Raw genomic sequence first — 19,468 nt, 5'->3', positions numbered from 1 at the left:
AGGAAGGTCATACCAATGGCAGACTCTTCAATTTACCAAATATCAAATTCTCTCTTGTTAAGCATTTCTTGAAGGAAATGCTAATCAAGGTGGTTGTTGGATTCAGAAAAACTTTGCTAGAAAGGAAATTTTTATAAGCCTCTTGAAACCAAGAATCAGGTTAGGATATGGAGATACTTCATTAAATAACTGTCTTCAGGATATAGTTCAATGATCTAGGCATGGAACAGCAATTCTTGACAAAATTAAAAGCTTCATCATTGCCATGAAAGGTTCACAAAAATAAATCCAATAATTTATTTTTCTGGAAAAAAAGAATAAGATCATTTTGGAGTTTTTTCTGTTCAAAACTTGAATAAATGAGTAGGAACATAAGAAAATGATATTGGAGTTAATTTTCTCTACTAATTATTAGCGAATGGATAAATGGAAAGAAAATATGCCATGCCAGGACATGGTGGCTACTTTGCACTTACATATTCAGTAGTTAGTATCATCTAATCACTAGTGGAATATTAGCTTCAATGGCTATAACATTTTCACTCAATGAAATCGATATTCTTATATAGAAAATAACTTGTCTTCTAATAACTAGATCTTTCTTTTCTTCAGATAAATTTACATGGTATATTTCCTCTTGAACATTTATCGTGGAATCAACTGCTCTTTAAATGTGACCATTATTATGTTTATGGCCCTTTTCCGTCCCTAAACATACATTGTTACAAAATACATGTTAATATAATAAATCTTCTCCTCCAGATAAACTGTATTCAATTTCATCACCATCAGATAATGTAACCAAAGGCTGTGTTCTCTGGAAGATTAAGGAAATTATAATCCAACAGATCTAACGACTGCAAATTTAGACAAGATTGATTCAACATTTTTTTTGTACTGTTTAGATATCTCTACTCTATTACATTACAGGCTTGTTCTGTAATGAATTCAAGAATATCCTAAAGCTATAACTAGCTACCTGTTTTGTCCTCTACTTTTATATTTGTTAAATTATTTTCATAATAACAATGTCAGGACTGCTATTCTTTGTTTATCTACCATGTTTATAAAATAGTCCAATTAACCAAAATTATTATTCAACTACTCAAGACAGTTTGAGAGCAAAACTTCATCACATCCTTGTCACTCTTTAAGCTTCTATCTACTGCATATGTGTGCTGTTGCCCATTAAGTATAAGAATAGCTGCCAATCAATATCACCTCAATGGATTGGCATAGAATCAGCCAATATGCCATCACCTTCTTCGTTTGCTCTCCATCATTTCTTTCTTAGCTGAACTGATGCTAAGATCATTAAGATGCAGCAGAATAAGTAATTACAAATGAAGATCACTTGCGGAAGAAAAGTTTAAATTAGTAAAAATAAATCTAGTTGGGCTATGGTCTGATTTAAACTTGATATATTTTTGTATTTTGTTCTTCACTGCTTTCTCACTTCATTGCTTCCTTATCTCTCTTATCTTCTGTTCAGTATACCTTAAACTGTTGTGCTGGCATGGATTCCTTCATATTTTTAGGTGGAAAGTTCTTTCCCCCTGTGGCTAGACAGCTCGAAGTGAGACATTACTGTTGAGCTGTAAAGGTCAGAAAAGGAGAAAAGAGTCTTAGTTGGCTATTTTCTTACATAGGTACCAACACCTTTCTCTTTGTGAATGGAAATTTACTAAGAATGCAAACAAATGTATGAGGATGGAACTTGCATAAGGTTGAGCCTGGGTCAGTGCTAAGCTTAGATACAGGTATAGATATAGATGACGTAAATAGCTATAGATTTTAGCAGATGATAGCCTAGCTCAATGCTGGGCTAGCATTTGCTAGTCCAGTGATTAGCATCCTTCAAATCAAGCAATTTCCAAACAACATAGCTGAGAAAGGATACATATTTAAATCATGTCCTTGCTGGGCAGAGAAATTTTCTTACTCTTTTTTTTCTACCAGTTCTCATGCAATTTGATGGAGGCTTTTGCTTCAGAATTTCTTTCGTAGGAGGTGCAATTACACAGAAATTCTCATGGGTAGAATGTAATGGACTTTGATTTTTTTAAAAAAATTACAAGACAGTTAAGACCTCCACGGATCTATAGCCTTGCATGTTTCAGTTATGATTCAAGAAAGAAGTCGTGTTAGCAGGTCCCACATTGGGAACTTTATCTTGCTTAGGAGGAAGCCTTGCTTATACGCTTTTTTTTTTTTAGAATTTTTTTCAGATGCTGGATAGATTAAGTGAAAACGTCTTACAAATTTCCCTTTCTACATATTTGATGGTCAATTTCAGAAGTCCATTCATATCCAGCTGTATATTACGCTGTTGCTTTCCTTGGCCAGAAAAACATTTCTAGATGAAATAAATCACTAGAATCTTGGGGAGAAAAATTTTTGTCCCTGGTATCAGATCATTTCATCTGGAGATGTTGGGAATTAAATAGATATTCTTTGGTACACAAAACACGTGTTGCACTGTACTGCTATCAGTAAGCTACTGTCTGTCCCCTAGATACAGAGGGGAATTGTCATAAAGGAACTTTGCTTGACCAATCAAGTTTGAGGTTAGGCCAGTTATGACACTTACATAACAAGGAAGTTGCATTTAGCAGGGAATACAACACACACATTTTTCAAGCTCTTTTTTAAAATATGAAAATAACCACAAATTAAACCATATTTCTATGGTTAGAGTTAAATGTCCCAGAAAACATAAATAGCATTGCTCATGCCCGAGCTTCTTCCTGGACCTGATGACATTGCTGAGCCTCTCTGTCACCCACATATTTACAGTTTATTTTTCTCTCCTCAATAAAGGGACTAATTTTTTCTGAAGAAAAAAAGAAGATACAGATATATAAAATAGCTGGTTACAGGTTGTGTTCTATTTAAGCCTTGATTGAAACGTATTGCTCCTCAGTATCTTTTAGCTATGAAAATTATAATATGGAACGGAGATTAGAATGAAATTATCATGGCTTGAAGGCATTTACTCAGTACTATAGTGGCAGCCACATAAACCTGGGCCCTGAGAATGATGATAATACATTAGGTTCTGCATGCCCTGATATTATTGCTGTACATTATGTATGTTTCATTTATACTATTTCGCATACACCAGCAATGCTGACAGATAGGTAATTACTCTATGCGCCAATGAGCACTTATCAGCACTGCCGCTGTTTATTGCTGGAATGAAGTCCGCTTGTCATTCAAGGTCACTTGTTTGTGTGTCCTCTTTAATAGTTCTTTCACAGTTGTTGAACTTTGCATATAGTTCTTCTGCCAAGGTTTTCAGGGATTACTTTGCTCCGTAATGTGTTGCTTGTGTTATCAAAGTCACTTATATTTATCACTTTAATTGATAAGCAACTGGGCTGCAGATAGCAGAACTAAAGATGTGAAAAAGCATATTTTGCTACTCAGCTGATCTCAGCAAGCACTAAGTAATGAATGCCTCAGAGAAATGGAGATATTCTATTGTCTGAGACATACTTCAGTGGATTTTCATAATCAGGGTGTTGCAGTGGGAACATCAGTGGATTTTCTAGTAAAGTTAAACTTTATCCTCGTGTTGGTGAGAAAATGTGATATTTCAGTCATTGCATCATTGTGTTGTGGATATTTGTGCATACTCAAACATCTGAATCAATCTGCATCTTAGTACATTTTCCTAATAGAAACCATCCTTTTCTATATACTTGCAAAATCAATTTAGTATTCTAAGAATCTATGATCATTGTTTTAATGATGGTATATTATGTCTTATAGATAATCTTATTTTGTGCCACATCAGTGGTTTTCTCCTTTAAACATGCCACACACACACACACACACACACACACCCTTCTTTTGACGTCAAGGCAATCACAAAGACATTATGTCAAGCTTGTAATTTCATGGTTACAAAAGAGAGTGAAATTCTTAGGCATTTTTCAGACCTCCCTTTGCATTTGCCCTCACTCTTTCTCCTCCCCCAACTAGAGCTTTATTAGAAAATCTGAAACAACCTTTAGGATATAATTTATCCAGTCAAGATAGCTGTAGCTATTTCCTTTAGTCTGTAATCAGCCTGAAGTTTGTATGGTGTGAGATTTATATTGCAGTTGGTGGGTGACCAAGAGGAGAAGGAGAGATTTAGAGAATTTATGAAGATCATATTTTGCTTGGGTATGCAGTTTTGGACTGAGCATAGATATTTTTATCCATTGTGCTAGCATATGGGTAGAGGTTGGTATGTATACAAGTCAACCATGAAATACAGATAGTAAGATGAAATCACAATAAAAGTTTTTATATTGTAACGCCTCATGCTCTGTATAGCATGAAGACTTAGTTTGGAAAAAATATAACATTTCAATACCAGAAGCTTTCATGATCTGTGAGGGTACACTGAAGTATTGATTAATTTGATTACAGCAATAGAAAATAATTTGTCATTTGTTGAAAGCAGTAAGTCTTGATAATCTGAATAGGTATGGATGTCAACAAACACGCCTAATCTTTTTCTTAAATGTGGTTTGAGTGGATGACCAGAAGAAACTCCTTGGACATGAATGGAACTTGTACAACAACAAAGTGCTTGGCACTGGGCATCTTTTATAGATATTTAACATTTGATACCAATCTGGTTCTTTTAAATCTCTCATACTCTAGTTTCCCTATTTTGTAATCTATGCCCTGCCTTGCTTCTTAGTTACTAGAATGTTACAAAGGAAGGGTTTTGATCTCATGTAGATAGCATAGCATTAATTACCCTGACACTAATTAAACTGCATCAAACAAATACCACCGTGTTCCTCAGGGGGACAACAGAAGGCAGTTTAAAATAATTACTAGAGCTTCATGCATGTGTGAAGTTTTCATTACTCTTAGGACACAAGGAAAAGAGATTTGATATCATTAAAATCCCCCTTCTTTCATTTCTTTAGTGTTTGCAAAAAAAAAAAAAAAATCCAACCAGTAAAATTTCCTTGGAGCATATTGATGTCTAAATAGTAGCAGTTTTCACTTCTTGCGAACACTAACTTTTTAAAAGAGACATAAGACTGGGAAGTGAGAACAGGTGTTCCTGTCCACATTCTGGTATGATTATGTATTAGCTTATGTTTGTCAGACCATTTCATTAACCACCCACCGTTATCACATATACATATACTTTGTTCTTTCTGAACCATGAAATGAAATGCATATATCTTCACTAATGCTTGCTATCAATGTAAATGAGAAAAGGAAGCTTATTACCAATCTCTGCTGCTGTGAAGCACACACCTCTGGACAGTTACAGGTAATAAACATCTTTTCATAAGTAGGAAGTAAGATATATTGAGATCTATGTACAGTAAAACACTGATTCTTTCAGCCTTGCTTCAGTATTAATAGTTAGTAATGTCTCTGTATATTACACATTAAACAGGGCACAGAAAAGCTTTCTGCTTTTTTTTTTTCTATAGAAGGCACCATATAAACTACACAATGCTTTAAATGCAATAAAACCTTGCTGGTCAAGGATTAAGAGATCTACTTTTCAGACATATGTCTGTGCCACTGGTTCCTATGTTGCCATCATGTTTTTCAGGGATGCATACCAAATAATTAACAAAAGATCTAGCAGATCACTTCATTGCATTCATGAAGCCATGTATTATATTTTGTGCAGAAGATAATTATCTTGAATGCAATGCAAGTATATTTCTTCTCACAAGTGAGGCAACAATATGATTTTTTTTAAAAGGTGTGGATTGAAATTGCTGGAAATGGGGTAGAAAAACACTAGAATAGTCATAGGAGGGATCACAAGAAATAAATAAGATTACTAAAATCTATGAATCAAATAGACAGAACTGGCACCTAAATTTAGGGACAGTTATAGGTTGTTAAATAAATAAATAAAATGCTCAGTGGTGTTCATCTTTTGCTGGCAGTCAAACAAGGACATAGTTTCAACAGCTTTGTCCTGAATTTAAAAAAGGAATATTTCAAGCATAAAAGAGTGTATTTCAGATACAGAAAACATTTTGATAGAACTTTGGTATAGGTATGCAGAACTGAAGATATGCAAGAGCCCAAATGATATTCGAAGCCAGGGGTGTCAAACTTGTGGCCCATGGGCTGGATGTGTCATGTGCTGGCCACACCCACGCCTCATTTAACAAAGGAGAAAAGGTCACAATACATCACATGATGTAGCCGTGACAACTTGAGTTTGACACTCGTGTTCTAAGCAAACTCTGCGGTTTCTACTCATCCAATCTAGTCTGCCAAGATGGAAATGCTCTAAGTCCCATTAGCCAAGGAAGGCTCTTTGGTGAGGCTCAGGTGACATGCCTTCTCTGCTGTTGCCTGACTCCCATGTTGTACGTTCCTGACTGAAAACCTGAAGAGAGCATGACAGACTAGATGATACTAGGGCTATCTAATGGCTTTGCCTATAGCCACTAATTTTCTCTATGGGTCTACATAGAATTGGGTGATACTTCCTAGAAGCTTCCAGAGCACTCTCCATCTTATTCTTCCATTAGAGACTAGAAAAAAGTGGATAGGATTAATTAAGTTCTTTATGGCTAATCTTACCATGCACTTACCAGAAGCTGTCACCATTCTCGAAGTTTTCTTTTTCCTTTTTAGGGCTAAGTGTTTCATTTTGACTACTTATTCTTTCATTAAAACCAGAATTTGAAATCAGAGTTATGAGCAAGTTTGAAATCATATTCTATTCTGAATTTTAAAACTTTTTTCACTAACCATATTTCAATCTTTAATTTAGAAAAGATTCTGTTAGTTTCTGCTTAATGCATGCATAATGATTGCAAAAGTTATTTCTCATACTGGTAAACCTGTATTATCTATCAAGAAAGTGAACAGATGGAACTGTCTCTCCTTCATAAAAGAGAGGAGCATCCAGCTTTCTGCATAGAAAAAGTGGGAGGAAGTAAGCAAAAGTGTTACCACCCTAAAATTATTTATATATAAGTGTGCGAAAATAGGGTACTCACTGGAATTCTTACATTGTAACTCTTACCTTCCTTCTAATAAGTAAGACTTTCATTACTTGGTTTAATTGCTTCCACTTGAAACTGCAATAATCAAAATTCTCATTGGTAGGCAAATGTAAAGGAGAGAGAAGAAAAAGCAGAGCACCTAAACAGAATAAAATCTGGTTTGGTTCACAAAGCTTGCTAAGCAATAAAATGGATTGTTTAATTTGGGCCCAGCTATAGTTGTTTGTAAGCCATAGTTTATGGCTTAGTGCATGGGTGTCAAACTCACTGCATCACATTGCTATCATGTGATGTTTTGTGATGTTTTTTTCCCTTTGCGGAGCTGGGGTGGGCGTGGCCTGTGTATTACACATCCAGCCGGTGGACTGCCAGTTTGACACCCCTGGCATAATGTATTGAATGAGAATCAACTAATATGTGAGGTGTCCTTGGTGCCTGCTGACCTTGGTTGCTTTCTTGCAGAGGTTTCATTACTCAAACTAGGTAACATCATCAGTGCTGGCAAGGAGTGGGGTTTGCTCTCTGTTTATATACAGTGACTTGTCTTTCAGTATTGGTGGGAGTGGTCTTGCTGATTCTTTGGTTGCCCAATTTATTGTTAGCTTGTCTGGAAGTTTCTTAATTTGGGTTTTGTTTACTTCTTGACTGCTGGTCTGTTGTTAATCACTCCTCATCTGGGTGTTGATTGCTGATGGGGATGTGTTTTGGTCTCCCCCCAACTTTTTGACTTGTTGATTGTCTTTTTTGAACAATATGTAGATTCTGTTTATGTCTGTGTGCCTATTGATGGCCAATTTGTCATAGTGTCATGCTTCCAAGAATACTCTAGCATTTCTTGACTTGGTCTGGGATGGTCAGTTTGCCAATTGAAACTATGGTTAAGTCTGTTGATGTGCTGTGAAATTAAGAGTTTTCATCATGTTTTCTGATTGCTAGTTCACGTTCATTGATATGTACTGCTAATCTTCTGCCTGTTTGTCCCATGTAGTGGTTGTTGCAGTCTTTACATTATAGAATAACTTCTTTTTTTTTTTCTCTTCTGGAGCTGCTGGGCCTTTTGGTTTACTTAGGATGTTTAGGAGATTGGTTTGTATGCTACTCTGATGCCATGTGGTCGTATTAGTCTTTTGGTGACTTCTGAGATCTTTTTGATGTTTGCTATTCCTTTTACAGCTTATGCTGGTTGGGTTGAGTGGTAAGGTACTTTTTGATGAAGGTGCATGGATATCCATTTTGTTGGAAGATGTTGTATAAGTGATCTGTTTCTTTTTTCTGATATACCAGGTTGCTGCAGTATGTTTATGCTTGTCTAAATAGCACCACTGATATGAGTGGACAACACACATGCAAGACACTTGCACAAACAGAACTTGTGCTGTGTGCATGCGCCTGCCACTCATACCCCTTGCTCTGCGCCGAGCTGGGCTGCCAGGCTGGAAATGTTGGGGACAGCTGGTCTAAATAGTATCACAACCAATATATTACAGAGTTTATGCAATAAACTGTTCAACTAAGTGATAGATTAGCCCTTCATGAGCCTGTGAGAAGATACATGATTTAAATGATTTTTCCCTTCAAGTATAGTACTGCACTAATATTCCAGTATTTGAGAGGCTGTCACAAAGAGGAGGGGGTCAATTTAGTTCCCAATGCACCAGAAGGCAAGACAAGAAACAATGGATGGAAACTAATCAAGAAAAGAAGCAACCTGGAATTAAGGAGAAACTTCCTATCAGTAGGACAATGGCTTCAGAAGTTCAGAAGTTGTGAGTGCTTCATCATTGCAGGTTTTTAAGAAGAGACTGGACAGTTACTTGTCTGAAATGGTATTGAATCTCCTGCTTGAGCAGGGGGCTGGACTAGAAGACCTCCAAAGTCCCTTACAGCTCTGTTCTGATTCTAATTAGGTGGAGAACATTCAGACTTCACTGGTTCATTTACAACCACTGCAAATGTATTGCACAGAGAACTTGTAACTTCCAAAAGCTTGGCTTCTCTCCAGAACATCAGATTGGAACATGTTCGTTCTTTTCCAATCTATTACAGTAGTCCTTTCTGTTTATCACATTGGAATTCATTGCTGCAAAAGTGTTGATGGCCCCTAACTTGGATGGCTGTAAAGGAGTTTAGATAAATTCATGGAGAACAGATATACCAATGGCCTTTTCTTATCTCAGAGTTGGAAAATCATGTCACTATCAGCTGCAGGGAAAAAGTGGCTAGAGAGAGTTATATGTTGTTACCTCTTTGTGAGGCATCTGGTTGGTCACTGTGCTAAACAAAATGCTGGCTTAAGGAAGCCCTTGGCTACATTGTTGTACTTATTTTGTGTCCAGCAACATTTGTCAGGAAATTCTGTATGTCTGAATGTTTTGCCATTGAATTTAACGAAGTATAAATAGAAAGTTCTGTTGCCCCAAAAAGATGGTTGTGAGCTGTTGTGCCCATCCCTGCCTTAACACAGTATTCTAAAATGTGAACAAACTCAAACCAATCCTTCTGAACTGAAACATATCAGTGTCAAGCTAGGGGGATTCATACAGGTAGTCCTCAATTTATGACTACAATTGAGCCCAACATTTCTGTTGTTAAGTGAGATGTTTGTTAAGCGAATATTGCCCCATTTTACAACTTTTCTTTTCTTAGTTGTTAAGTGAATCACTGGCAGTTGATAAATTAGTAACCCAGTTGTTAAGTGAACCTGGCTTCCTCATTGACTTTGCTTGTCAGAAGATCGCAAAGGGGTGTGTGTGTCACATGACCTTGGGACACAGCAACTATCATAAATATGAACCAGTTGCCAAGCATCTGAATTTTGATCGCATAACCATGGGGATGCTGCAAAAGTTGTAACTGTGAAAACGGTCATAACGGTCACTTTTTTGTTGTAACTTTAAATGAACTGTTGTTAGTCGAGGACTACCTTTATAATAAAGAAATAATAAAAAAGAAACAAATTAATGCACAAGTTCCGATTTAAAGAAGATATGTAATATTCTAGCCTGAATGAAACGATTGCTCAGCTCTTTTCCTGAGGTAAAGCATTGAGTCCATCACGGGAAATTGATTCACTGACAATAAATATAAGGAAGGAATTCTGAGAATCCAAACTAACTCTCAGGCTAGAGTATTTTCTGTATTTTCTTTTTTAGAGCCAGATGGTTTGTCCTATTTTAAACTGATAGATACTTCATATACTCCCTTTGGATGTCAGTGATTTTAACTGCCAGACAGTATCTATAGTAGAACTTGGTTATTCCTAGAATATTATAAATGTATTTTTTTCACATATTGGATATCATACTGTATGTGCAGCTAATTTTTTTCTTTACACTTTAGTTCATACTTAGAAAAAAAGTGTTTTATATAATATTTTTAAAAACTGTCTGAAATGAACAGTTCATTTCTCCCCACACCCTCCTTTTTTCTTTTTCTTTTTCTTTTTTTTTTTTGACATGATGTTGGCAGGAGTCGCTTTGATGTAGTTTAGAGTCATAAATCTTCTATCTGTTCAGTTTTTTTCCTGGGGCTCCATCTATTCAGAAATCCTGAACTGTCATTTTGCAACACTTTGTGAGATGCTTGACAGAGAGTGGTTTTGACAAGTGCTGGACAGCAGAGGCAACTCAGAATAAGCAGTGTATATTTCTCCAGGTAACATGGCAGAATGTCCAGAAGTGTAAGAAAAGCTCTTCTGTCTTCAATTGCATTATTTGTTATAAAAAGACTCACATATACCTTATCAAAATACTGTTTTCCATCCTTCCTCTAGTACTGTTTTGGATTGGATATCAAAATTGTTTTTTGAGAGACTGAATCTTTGGAAATTATTTAATTCAATCTCAACTGTTAATCAGGGAACCTTGAATGGCTTCACTTTGATTTGATTCAGCGTACCCAAATAATCAAGAAAAGGATATTCATGTGCTATTTTGTACTGGTTTACTTCATTGTACATTGCCATTAGATCACATCCTTTCCTTTGTGCAGGACTCATTCAGTACTGAAAAAGTGTGGGGTTTTTTGTTATGTTGTGTCTGTATTCACTCAAGAAACAGCTGCTAAAAGTTATGGGAAAAATTTAAATGGCACTGCCTTAAGTGGTTCCTGCTCGTTCAGCTAACTCTTTTTTGATGTGATAACTACTGGCAGAGTGGTGTGGTGAATTCAAGTTCCTTGACAGTCATCAGTCCCACTGGCTAGCAGTAGTTTTAGATTTTGTAGTGGACCAGGAAAGCAAAGGGGAGGGGGAGGGTTTCCATAATTTAGATATTTTCTTCAGCTGCTGGATCAAAAGTGCTGCCAACAGCTATCTAAATCAACACCATGCCAACATGTTCTGTAGTCCGAAGGTCATTCAAACATCTGGCCTCACAATCTTGTTCTTTAAAGTTTGTCACTGGGTAGCATCTGTTTATAGATTTTTTTCCCTCTATCTCTTTGATCACTTTGACAGCAAAAAGAAGCTTCTATCATCCTTGATATGTTAAGGAAAAATATTGAGAACATCAACTGTTTTAAATACAAATATGATGTGTTAAGGAAAAATATTGAGAACATCAACTGTTTTAAATACAAATTGGACAGCATTGAGTGTATTAAAACATAATTGTACAGTGTTGTGTAATGCTGCAAATTATTTTGAATATTCTTGAGCTTATTCATGAGTCTCTTTTGAGACCCTTTGAGATTTTTGCTTTACAGTTCTAATCAGCCAGCACAAGGAGGTGTTGCCAATTATGGCTTATCACTGTTTTTTTAAAAATAAAATAAGTTAAGAGCTAAATACAACACTACGTACACATATATTTCTCCTTAGAATTTCAATCAAGTAAGCACCCTATGCACTGGCTGTGCTCAGCAACATACTTAACTTGTTTATTTAATTTATCATTTTTTTCAGTTTCCATAATATACTGAGAGATAAACTAACCAAATTAGCTGAGTTTACACAATACCCTAAGCACAGGTGGTATTCAGCAGGTTCTGACCAGTTCTGGAGAACTGGTAGCAGAAATTTTGAATAGTTAGGAGAACTGGCAAATACCACCTCTGACTGGAGATTTTACAGTATCCTTCCCCTGCCATGCCCACCAAGCCATGCCCAAAGAACCAGTAGTAAAAAATATTGAATCCCACCACTGACCCTAAGTGACAAAAAGCATATGAGAAAGTATTTTGCAACTTCTGTATGAGAGTGATGGATACTCAAATATAAAAGACAGAGGGAGTGGCCTTTGAGGGACAGGAAGAAGAGCTGCTACCAATGCAACAGTCAGATAAAAAGGGTTGATCTTAGAATAAGAAAGTAATGCCATAAATCAGATAAGCCCCTCTGTACTTCACATGAAATCAAAGTGAGGAAGAGAAGAAACACATTCAGGCTTATAATTTTACAATAATAGTAGTATGGACCTACATGGCATTGGTTTCCTAGTTCGATCTATCTTGAAAAGCTGCCATTGATATATGCTTTTTTTTTTTAAAGAAAAAAAGATACTAAGATTTAGCACTAAACAACTGAAAGACTCTAATCTAGAGCACATAAAAATGTGCTTGTGATGGGGAAATGTGTTAAGGTGGTCCTCAACTTGCAGCTATTTGTCTGTGACTGTTTAAAGTTACAATAGTCCTGAAAAAAGTGACTTAGAACCATTGCCGCATCTCTATGGTCACGTGATCAAAATTTGGAGTTGCCATGCAATTGCCATGCATTTATGATAGTTGCCGTGTCCCAGGGCCATGTGATCACCTTTTGTGACCTTCTGACAAGTATATTCAATGGGAAAGCCAGATTTATTTAAAAACCATGTTACTAACCTAACAACTGCAGTAATTCCTTTAACAACTATGGCAAGAAAGATAAAATGGGGCAACTTAACAACACTGTATTTTAGCAACAGAGATTTTGGGCTCAATTGAGGTCATACGTTGAGGACTACCTGTACTTTATTTACATTATTTTTGTTTTAAATTTAAATTAGAATTTTAGATCTAAAAAGACTAAAAATGCTTTCTGAATATTATTAGTATTACAGCTTCATTTGTTTCTTTAGTCCAGTGGAAAAACAGTCAACTCAATTAAACTCTGTTCTGCAGTTCATAAAATTCAATGTAGTGTGTATTAACAAACAAGTATGTGATCAAATAGGCATTAGAACAAACATGCCACCTGTTTTCAAATTTAGTTTCATCCAGGCATAATCACTTAAATCTCAAGCTGTACAACATTAGCATTTAAACGGTCCCTGATGATCAAGCTCAACCGAAAACTTCAATAGCCTACATTGCTCTGAGTGAAATTGGATGTAACTGTAAACCAGTCTAAAAGTGAATGAGGTGAAACCCCACCAGCAGGACTTTAGTCCTCTTCTTTACATAGTTTCTAGCAAGCCAGAGACAGCCCTGGGAGCATACTTGCACACTACCCAATCATTCTAGTTGGCATTGAATTATTTCCATGGTCATGTGTTTGAATAAAATTGCAGTGTATAGAACAGATGTTCCATGTACTTGACACTGATTGGAAAAAAATAGATGATGGTACCAGAGCTGATTATTTAGCACCTGCCTCAGGCTTAAGGCTAACTTAGTATCCCATAAGGCGTCATTGAAACAATTAAGCAGAACCATAAGATGCATTCCCTGGCTTTTTGCATGTGTTGTTACGGGCATGACGTAGGTTCGCTTTTCAGCTGCTTTTTATGGTCTTTTGACTTATTATTTAACAGTAAATTAGCTTTTGTCCTTGGAACGATATATTTACATTTTGTGTTTGGAGAGTTTCAGATTTGTTGACAAATTCATAAAAATAAAGGTACCCAATTATTGGCTCCTTGGGAAGTTTGAGATTGTACAGCAGTAAATGTTAACAAGATAGAGAAGTTAATGTCTTTCACAAGATTTCAGTTAGTGAAATTGGGTACACAGCCATGTATGTTTAAGGTCATGAATTCTGTTCCTTATAGTACGTAAGCATAGACTTCTTTTCATAGAATTTCAAAGTTTAAAGATTGTGCTATTTCAGCTAATTTATTCCAAATTTCTGTGATTTAACATATAATTAATAATACCGATTTTTTTTACCGATTTCCCATGTGTTCCTGTTATTAGTGACTGCTACTTTATTTAATCTACCCTTCCAAATACTGAGGGTCTATTGAATTGTCTATTGTGTCCCCAATCCTGTCATCTTCTCCAACCAGAAACTGTCCAGACTGTTTACCCAGCATGGAATTTTCTTAATATGTGTTTGACTATGATGCTTTATAACAAGAAAGATTGACCCCCTATAAATACCTGTTGTCATTTCAGACTTTTTTAATTTATTCAGGAGAATTACTGATATATTGCAGAGTGGTGTCTTCACTGGAGGGTTTTTTTAAGTATTCTATAGAATTCAAAATTATGCTAAAATGCTAGTCATCACATGCTGATAGTGGATTTGCTAGATTTAGGACAAGAGACTAGAGGATAAAGGTTAAGAATAAATAGGCTGCAACAGAGATTATCATAAGTAATGAATTCTGTGTGTGTATGTGTGTGTATGCATGTGTGTGGGTTGTAAACAGATTTGGATTAATGTTTATCCCAAACAAGAGATTATTACATATCTGTTTCTGGTTGTAAACAGATATTCTAAAACAGAAGGTTTATGTTTGTGAAAAGCAGTTACAGGTGTTCTGCATTGATGATATCTTATATTTTAAGAGAATTCATCTGTTTGGTTATTTCATCAAACATTGAATGGGGATGAATTTGGCACCTTTTAGTCCTTTGCTAAACAATTATTGACACAAATGCATTCTCTATGGAACGGTTCATGAAGACCACCCAGAAGTTCTTTGGGAGATTTGAGGTTTTCCCATTATTTATTAATTTTCTGATTGTCCTTTAAAGACAATGATTGAGACCTGGACCTTCTCCCAATGGTTTTCATTCTAATACTAAGTTTTCATCTTCATGGGCTAGGAGAACATGTCTTCTCAATCCAAACCTTCCTTGTTAAACAGCATGATCTCCAGAACTTATATTGTATCTCACATTGCTAATTTTTAGAAAGTTCATTAAAATGAAAATGAAAGCTTCTCCAGAAAGCCTCAGAGATAGAATGAGTATATCATTACATTTTAACTATTTTCCTCAAGGTGCTCTGGCACCCTGCCTGATTTGTAACTCTGGCTTGCAGGTATTTTTAATCTAATGATTGGTATTTAGGGCAGCTTTTTGCAAGCAAAGAAGCTTTTTGTATTTTTGTACAGGTAATCCTTGACTTACAACAGTTCATTTAGTGACCATTCAAAGTTACAATGGCACTGAAAAAGTGACTTATGACCATTTTCCACACTTCTGACGTTGCAGTATCCCCACTGTCATGACAGGCCAGGCGAGGAGAAACACCCCTTGACATGAGTGATGTTGAGTTGGCTATGCCCACCCAGTCACATGACCCACCAACTAAGCCACGCCCACAGAACCGGTTGTTAAAAAACCTGAATCCTACCCATGGTTGTACTGCATAAATGTTTTTCCTGAGGGACTCAAGCATCAGAGCCATTTATTTTGCTTCTGTTGGTATTTATGAAACCAGTTGCAGAAGGCTAAGCATGGGATGCCACAGACCCAGGCTTCCCTTTCATTTGAAAAGTTGATAATATATTAGGATTTCTAAGATACCGGAAATGCTGAAACAGGGCTGTTTTTTGGCCTCAGAGGTTACAGAGGCTTGGTTTGAGCCCCCGGGAGGGTGAAATTTTTCAGCATTTCAGGCTCCACAGGCCCTCCGGAGGCTGAAAACAATATTTTGTTTAATATAATTCCAATATTTCTGGAAGGCCCATTTTTGGACCTCCCAAGGCTGCAGAGGCTTCCCTCAAGCCTCTGGGAGGGTGAAAAAGGCCTCAAATGGGCCGAAAATCAGCTGGGAGGCATGCGCATGTGCATTGCAGGTAAGGGGGCGGGGGTGTTGCACGTGCATGCGCAGGGGGGTAGGGCGCATTGCATTGTGGGTGCCGGCACACGCGCATGCTTTCAGCACACCACAACAAAAAGGTTCGCCATCACTGTTCTAGGAAGATATAAGTATTTAGAAATAAGAATGACAAAGGTTGGCATCAATTTACTAATATGATTAGTAGAAGGTAGATTTTACAGAGTAGATTTATAAAAGTGAACTTAAGGATCAACTTGCTTTCAGATAGCTCAAGGTTTCCTTCATGAAAGTCTCAACTATCTGAAATTGATGTTCATGTATTTCAGGTAGCATCTAAGGAATCATATCAGTGATATTTAATACTCTTTAAGTAAGCATTGAATAGTTCATTAATGTTGATGGGGAAGGCAAACAGTAAAAAGTACATCATGATGAAAGCTTTGCCTCTTATATATTACTAGCTGGATACCCATGCTTCGTGATGAAACTGTGTGATCAGGCTATGCAGGAACCCGGTCTTTCCTTCATCATTTCCTCCTTTCCCTTCCTCCTTTCCCATCCTTTCCTTTCCTTCTTTCTGCCTTTCCTTTCGCTTCCTTTTCTTTCCTTCTTTTCTTTCCCTTCCTCCATCCTCCTTTCTCCTTTCCATTCCTTTCCTCTATAATCTATCTATCTATCTATCTATCTATCTATCTATCTATCTATCTATCATCTATCATCTATCATCTATCTATCTATTCAGCAAAAGTGTTGTAAAATGCAATCCTCCAACTTTTGTCCCAAAGGTGTATTTTTTCAGGAGGCAACTGGACTTTCTGGTTTTTCATTGAAGATGTTTTGCTTCTCATCCAAGGAGCTTTTTCAGCTCTGACTGGATACTACAAATACTGCAACCTTTGATGCCAAAATAGCTTCCTGTTTGCAAGTGTAGTTTGCATCCTTTTAGAGTGTCATTGAGGCAATATGGAGGTTTGTCTGTATTCTCGAGTTACCTGAGTGGTGCAAATGGCTGTGGAGTTACTAAGGTAATGGAATGTGAGGTAACGGAATGTGAGGCAACTGGCAGTTGGAACAGATTTCTTTTCAGGTGGGGAGGGGGATTAGAACTCCTTAGCATCAGAGTGTGTTATTTACTGAATTAAGAAATACTAATGATCGGATGGTCATTTTGAAAAATCCTTTCTTAACAAGCACCTAGAAACCAAGAAGAACATACTTGCCAAATTTCAAGTTCGTAGGCTTTATGGTTCTGGAGATTTTGTGATGCTGCATGAATGGTCTTTCGCTTTTATATATATAGATACGTGAATGGGATGTTGTAAGTCAATTATGAACCTGTAGAACTAGCCTTGGTATGTCACAAGCATTTCACAATTTCATCAGCATGATTAGGAATGGATGCCTAAGCATTCTCTTGAAGAATTCTGGAAAGATGATTTAGAATTTGAACTTGATAAATCTTGATAAAATAAAGTTTTGGGTATGGAAATCGTTACTTAATCAGAGAAAACTGCTCAGGGAATAATGATTGTTCTGCATGTTCCAAAGGTGCATTTTCAAAAGGCAACTGGTTTTGTATTTTTTCTTTGAAGACGTTTTCACTTCTCATCCAAGAAGCTTCTTCAGCTCTGAAGAAGCTTCTTGGATGAGAAGTGAAACATCAAAAAACAGAAAGTCCAGTTGTCTCTTGAAAAAGCACCTTTGGGACAATTATGATCTGGTTGATTAAGAATCTCCATAGATGGATTGCTTTGAATGATATTTTGTGCTTTGATTTACTCTTATAGAGTTAATGGATTTCAAATACAAGGCAGCTAGAATTTCTAGTGTAGATGGTAAATCTATGTGTATTTCAGTTAATCAGTCAATTGGATTGGATTGGATTATGGTATGCACAAAAGTATTTATTTCAGCAAGTCCTTGAAAACTGACCATGAAAATAAAGTCCATTTTAGCTCATGAAATTGATTGATATCTTGTTGTTAGCTACTATGGTATATTTGTTATAAATGATTGAAATATTAGAATGCATATTTCATTGAATCAATGGCATTGCAGAATAATGTGCAATTGAAAACTTAATGCAATTGAAAAACCTTCTGGAGAATAATTAGTTCAGTTATATTCGCTATGTCCTTCCTGAATTACTTTCATGTATATAAGGTTGCCTTTGGACAGAAATATTAAATACAGAGGTTTGAAATGTAATTGTCTTTAAGAATATATAATTCATATAGATGCAGATGCCCACATTTGTGTTTTTTTTAGTTAGGTTTTTTATTATTATTTATTTATGATTTGAATTGGGATGATGTTTTAGACTTTAAAAATACTAAATCTGACTATTTGACTGCTTTACTTTGGATGCTTGGGTAGTGTCCTATTATAGATACATTTTACGATAAATCAGTTCCCTAATTGAACATTTAATCCAATTTGTATTGATTTTACAATATAGTCAAAATAAGTGGCAAAATATATGGATGTAGAAACTTTGGCACCTAAGGAATAAAAAAAAATCTCAGGGTGTAGCTGCCAGGCTTTTACATTTTCAAATATAATATACTTTGATCATATTAAGCAATGTATCAAGTAACAGTGCTTCCTTTTTATTTTTCAGGCACACTGGAGAACCTCCCTTAATAAATGGTTGGATTCCTTTCTTGGGAGTGGCCCTGGACTTTAGAAAAAATGCTACTAATTTTTTATTAACTTTGAATAAAAAACATGGAGATATTTTTACCATACACATGGCTGGTGAGCAACATTTTGTTTTGTTTGCTTATTAAGAGTATTTTTAGTAGATTAAAATAATAGTACAAAGGAATATAGATTGTACGTATGCCTATATATATGTGTGTATCTCCCATATTTAGGTTTAACAAATACAATTCTACAGTAACATTTTCCCCTACGTTTTCCATACCATGACTGATTTTCAATGATTTTCAATATTTTTGCTATGTCTTCCCTTCCTTTTCCAACTGAAAAGTGTTCAAGTGTTCAAAATAGTGTTCAAACACTATCACTTTTTTGTAGAGGATTAGATTGTAGGGAACTATAATATTCGTGTAATAAAATTTCAAGTTTTCATTTCGAATATCTTGAAAGTTCAACACAAGAATTCCAAACTAGCCATGGATTTGGGGACTTATAGTCCTAACATATCTGGAAGGAATCAGGTAGAGTATACTGACAGCCCTTAACTGAAATGATTAATGTGGTTGTTTCAATCAAGCCAATAATAACATAGTTTTGGTGTATTTTTGTAATTGCATTTTCTTCCTTTTATGTTTTACTTTTACTTTTTATTGTTTTACTTGTGTACTGTAATTTTTCCCCTTTGCAATGTTACTTTATTGACAGTTTATGATGTTGGCAAGATTGGAGAAATTGGTAGATGGCAAGGCTTGTCACCTTTGGAATAATCAGAGGAGGCTTCAGAGATTCTAAGGAAGATCATTCCTGTGCAGCTTCCTGCAATTCAAGGCCTCTAAGCTTAGCCCTCTCTTAATAGCTCCATCAAGCCTTG

At 36.0% G+C, this 19,468-nt stretch overlaps 1 protein-coding gene across 2 annotated transcripts in view; it reads left to right on the top strand.

The window, feature by feature from the left end:
- Positions 1–19,468, top strand: part of CYP7B1 (cytochrome P450 family 7 subfamily B member 1) — a 92,276-nt gene that overhangs the window by 41,607 nt on the left and 31,201 nt on the right. For both annotated transcript variants that reach the window (XM_026706145.2, XM_087931310.1), the window contains exon 2: positions 18,557–18,693. In XM_026706145.2, coding sequence (XP_026561930.1) covers positions 18,557–18,693 — 137 coding nt within the window. The remainder of the gene's footprint in view (positions 1–18,556; positions 18,694–19,468) is intronic.

Source organism: Pseudonaja textilis, chromosome 3, assembly GCF_049901715.1.
Source record: "Pseudonaja textilis isolate UNSWEBS1 chromosome 3, rPseTex1.2, whole genome shotgun sequence".
Taxonomy (NCBI): domain Eukaryota; kingdom Metazoa; phylum Chordata; class Lepidosauria; order Squamata; family Elapidae; genus Pseudonaja; species Pseudonaja textilis.
This window is presented reverse-complemented; position numbering and strand designations above follow the sequence as displayed.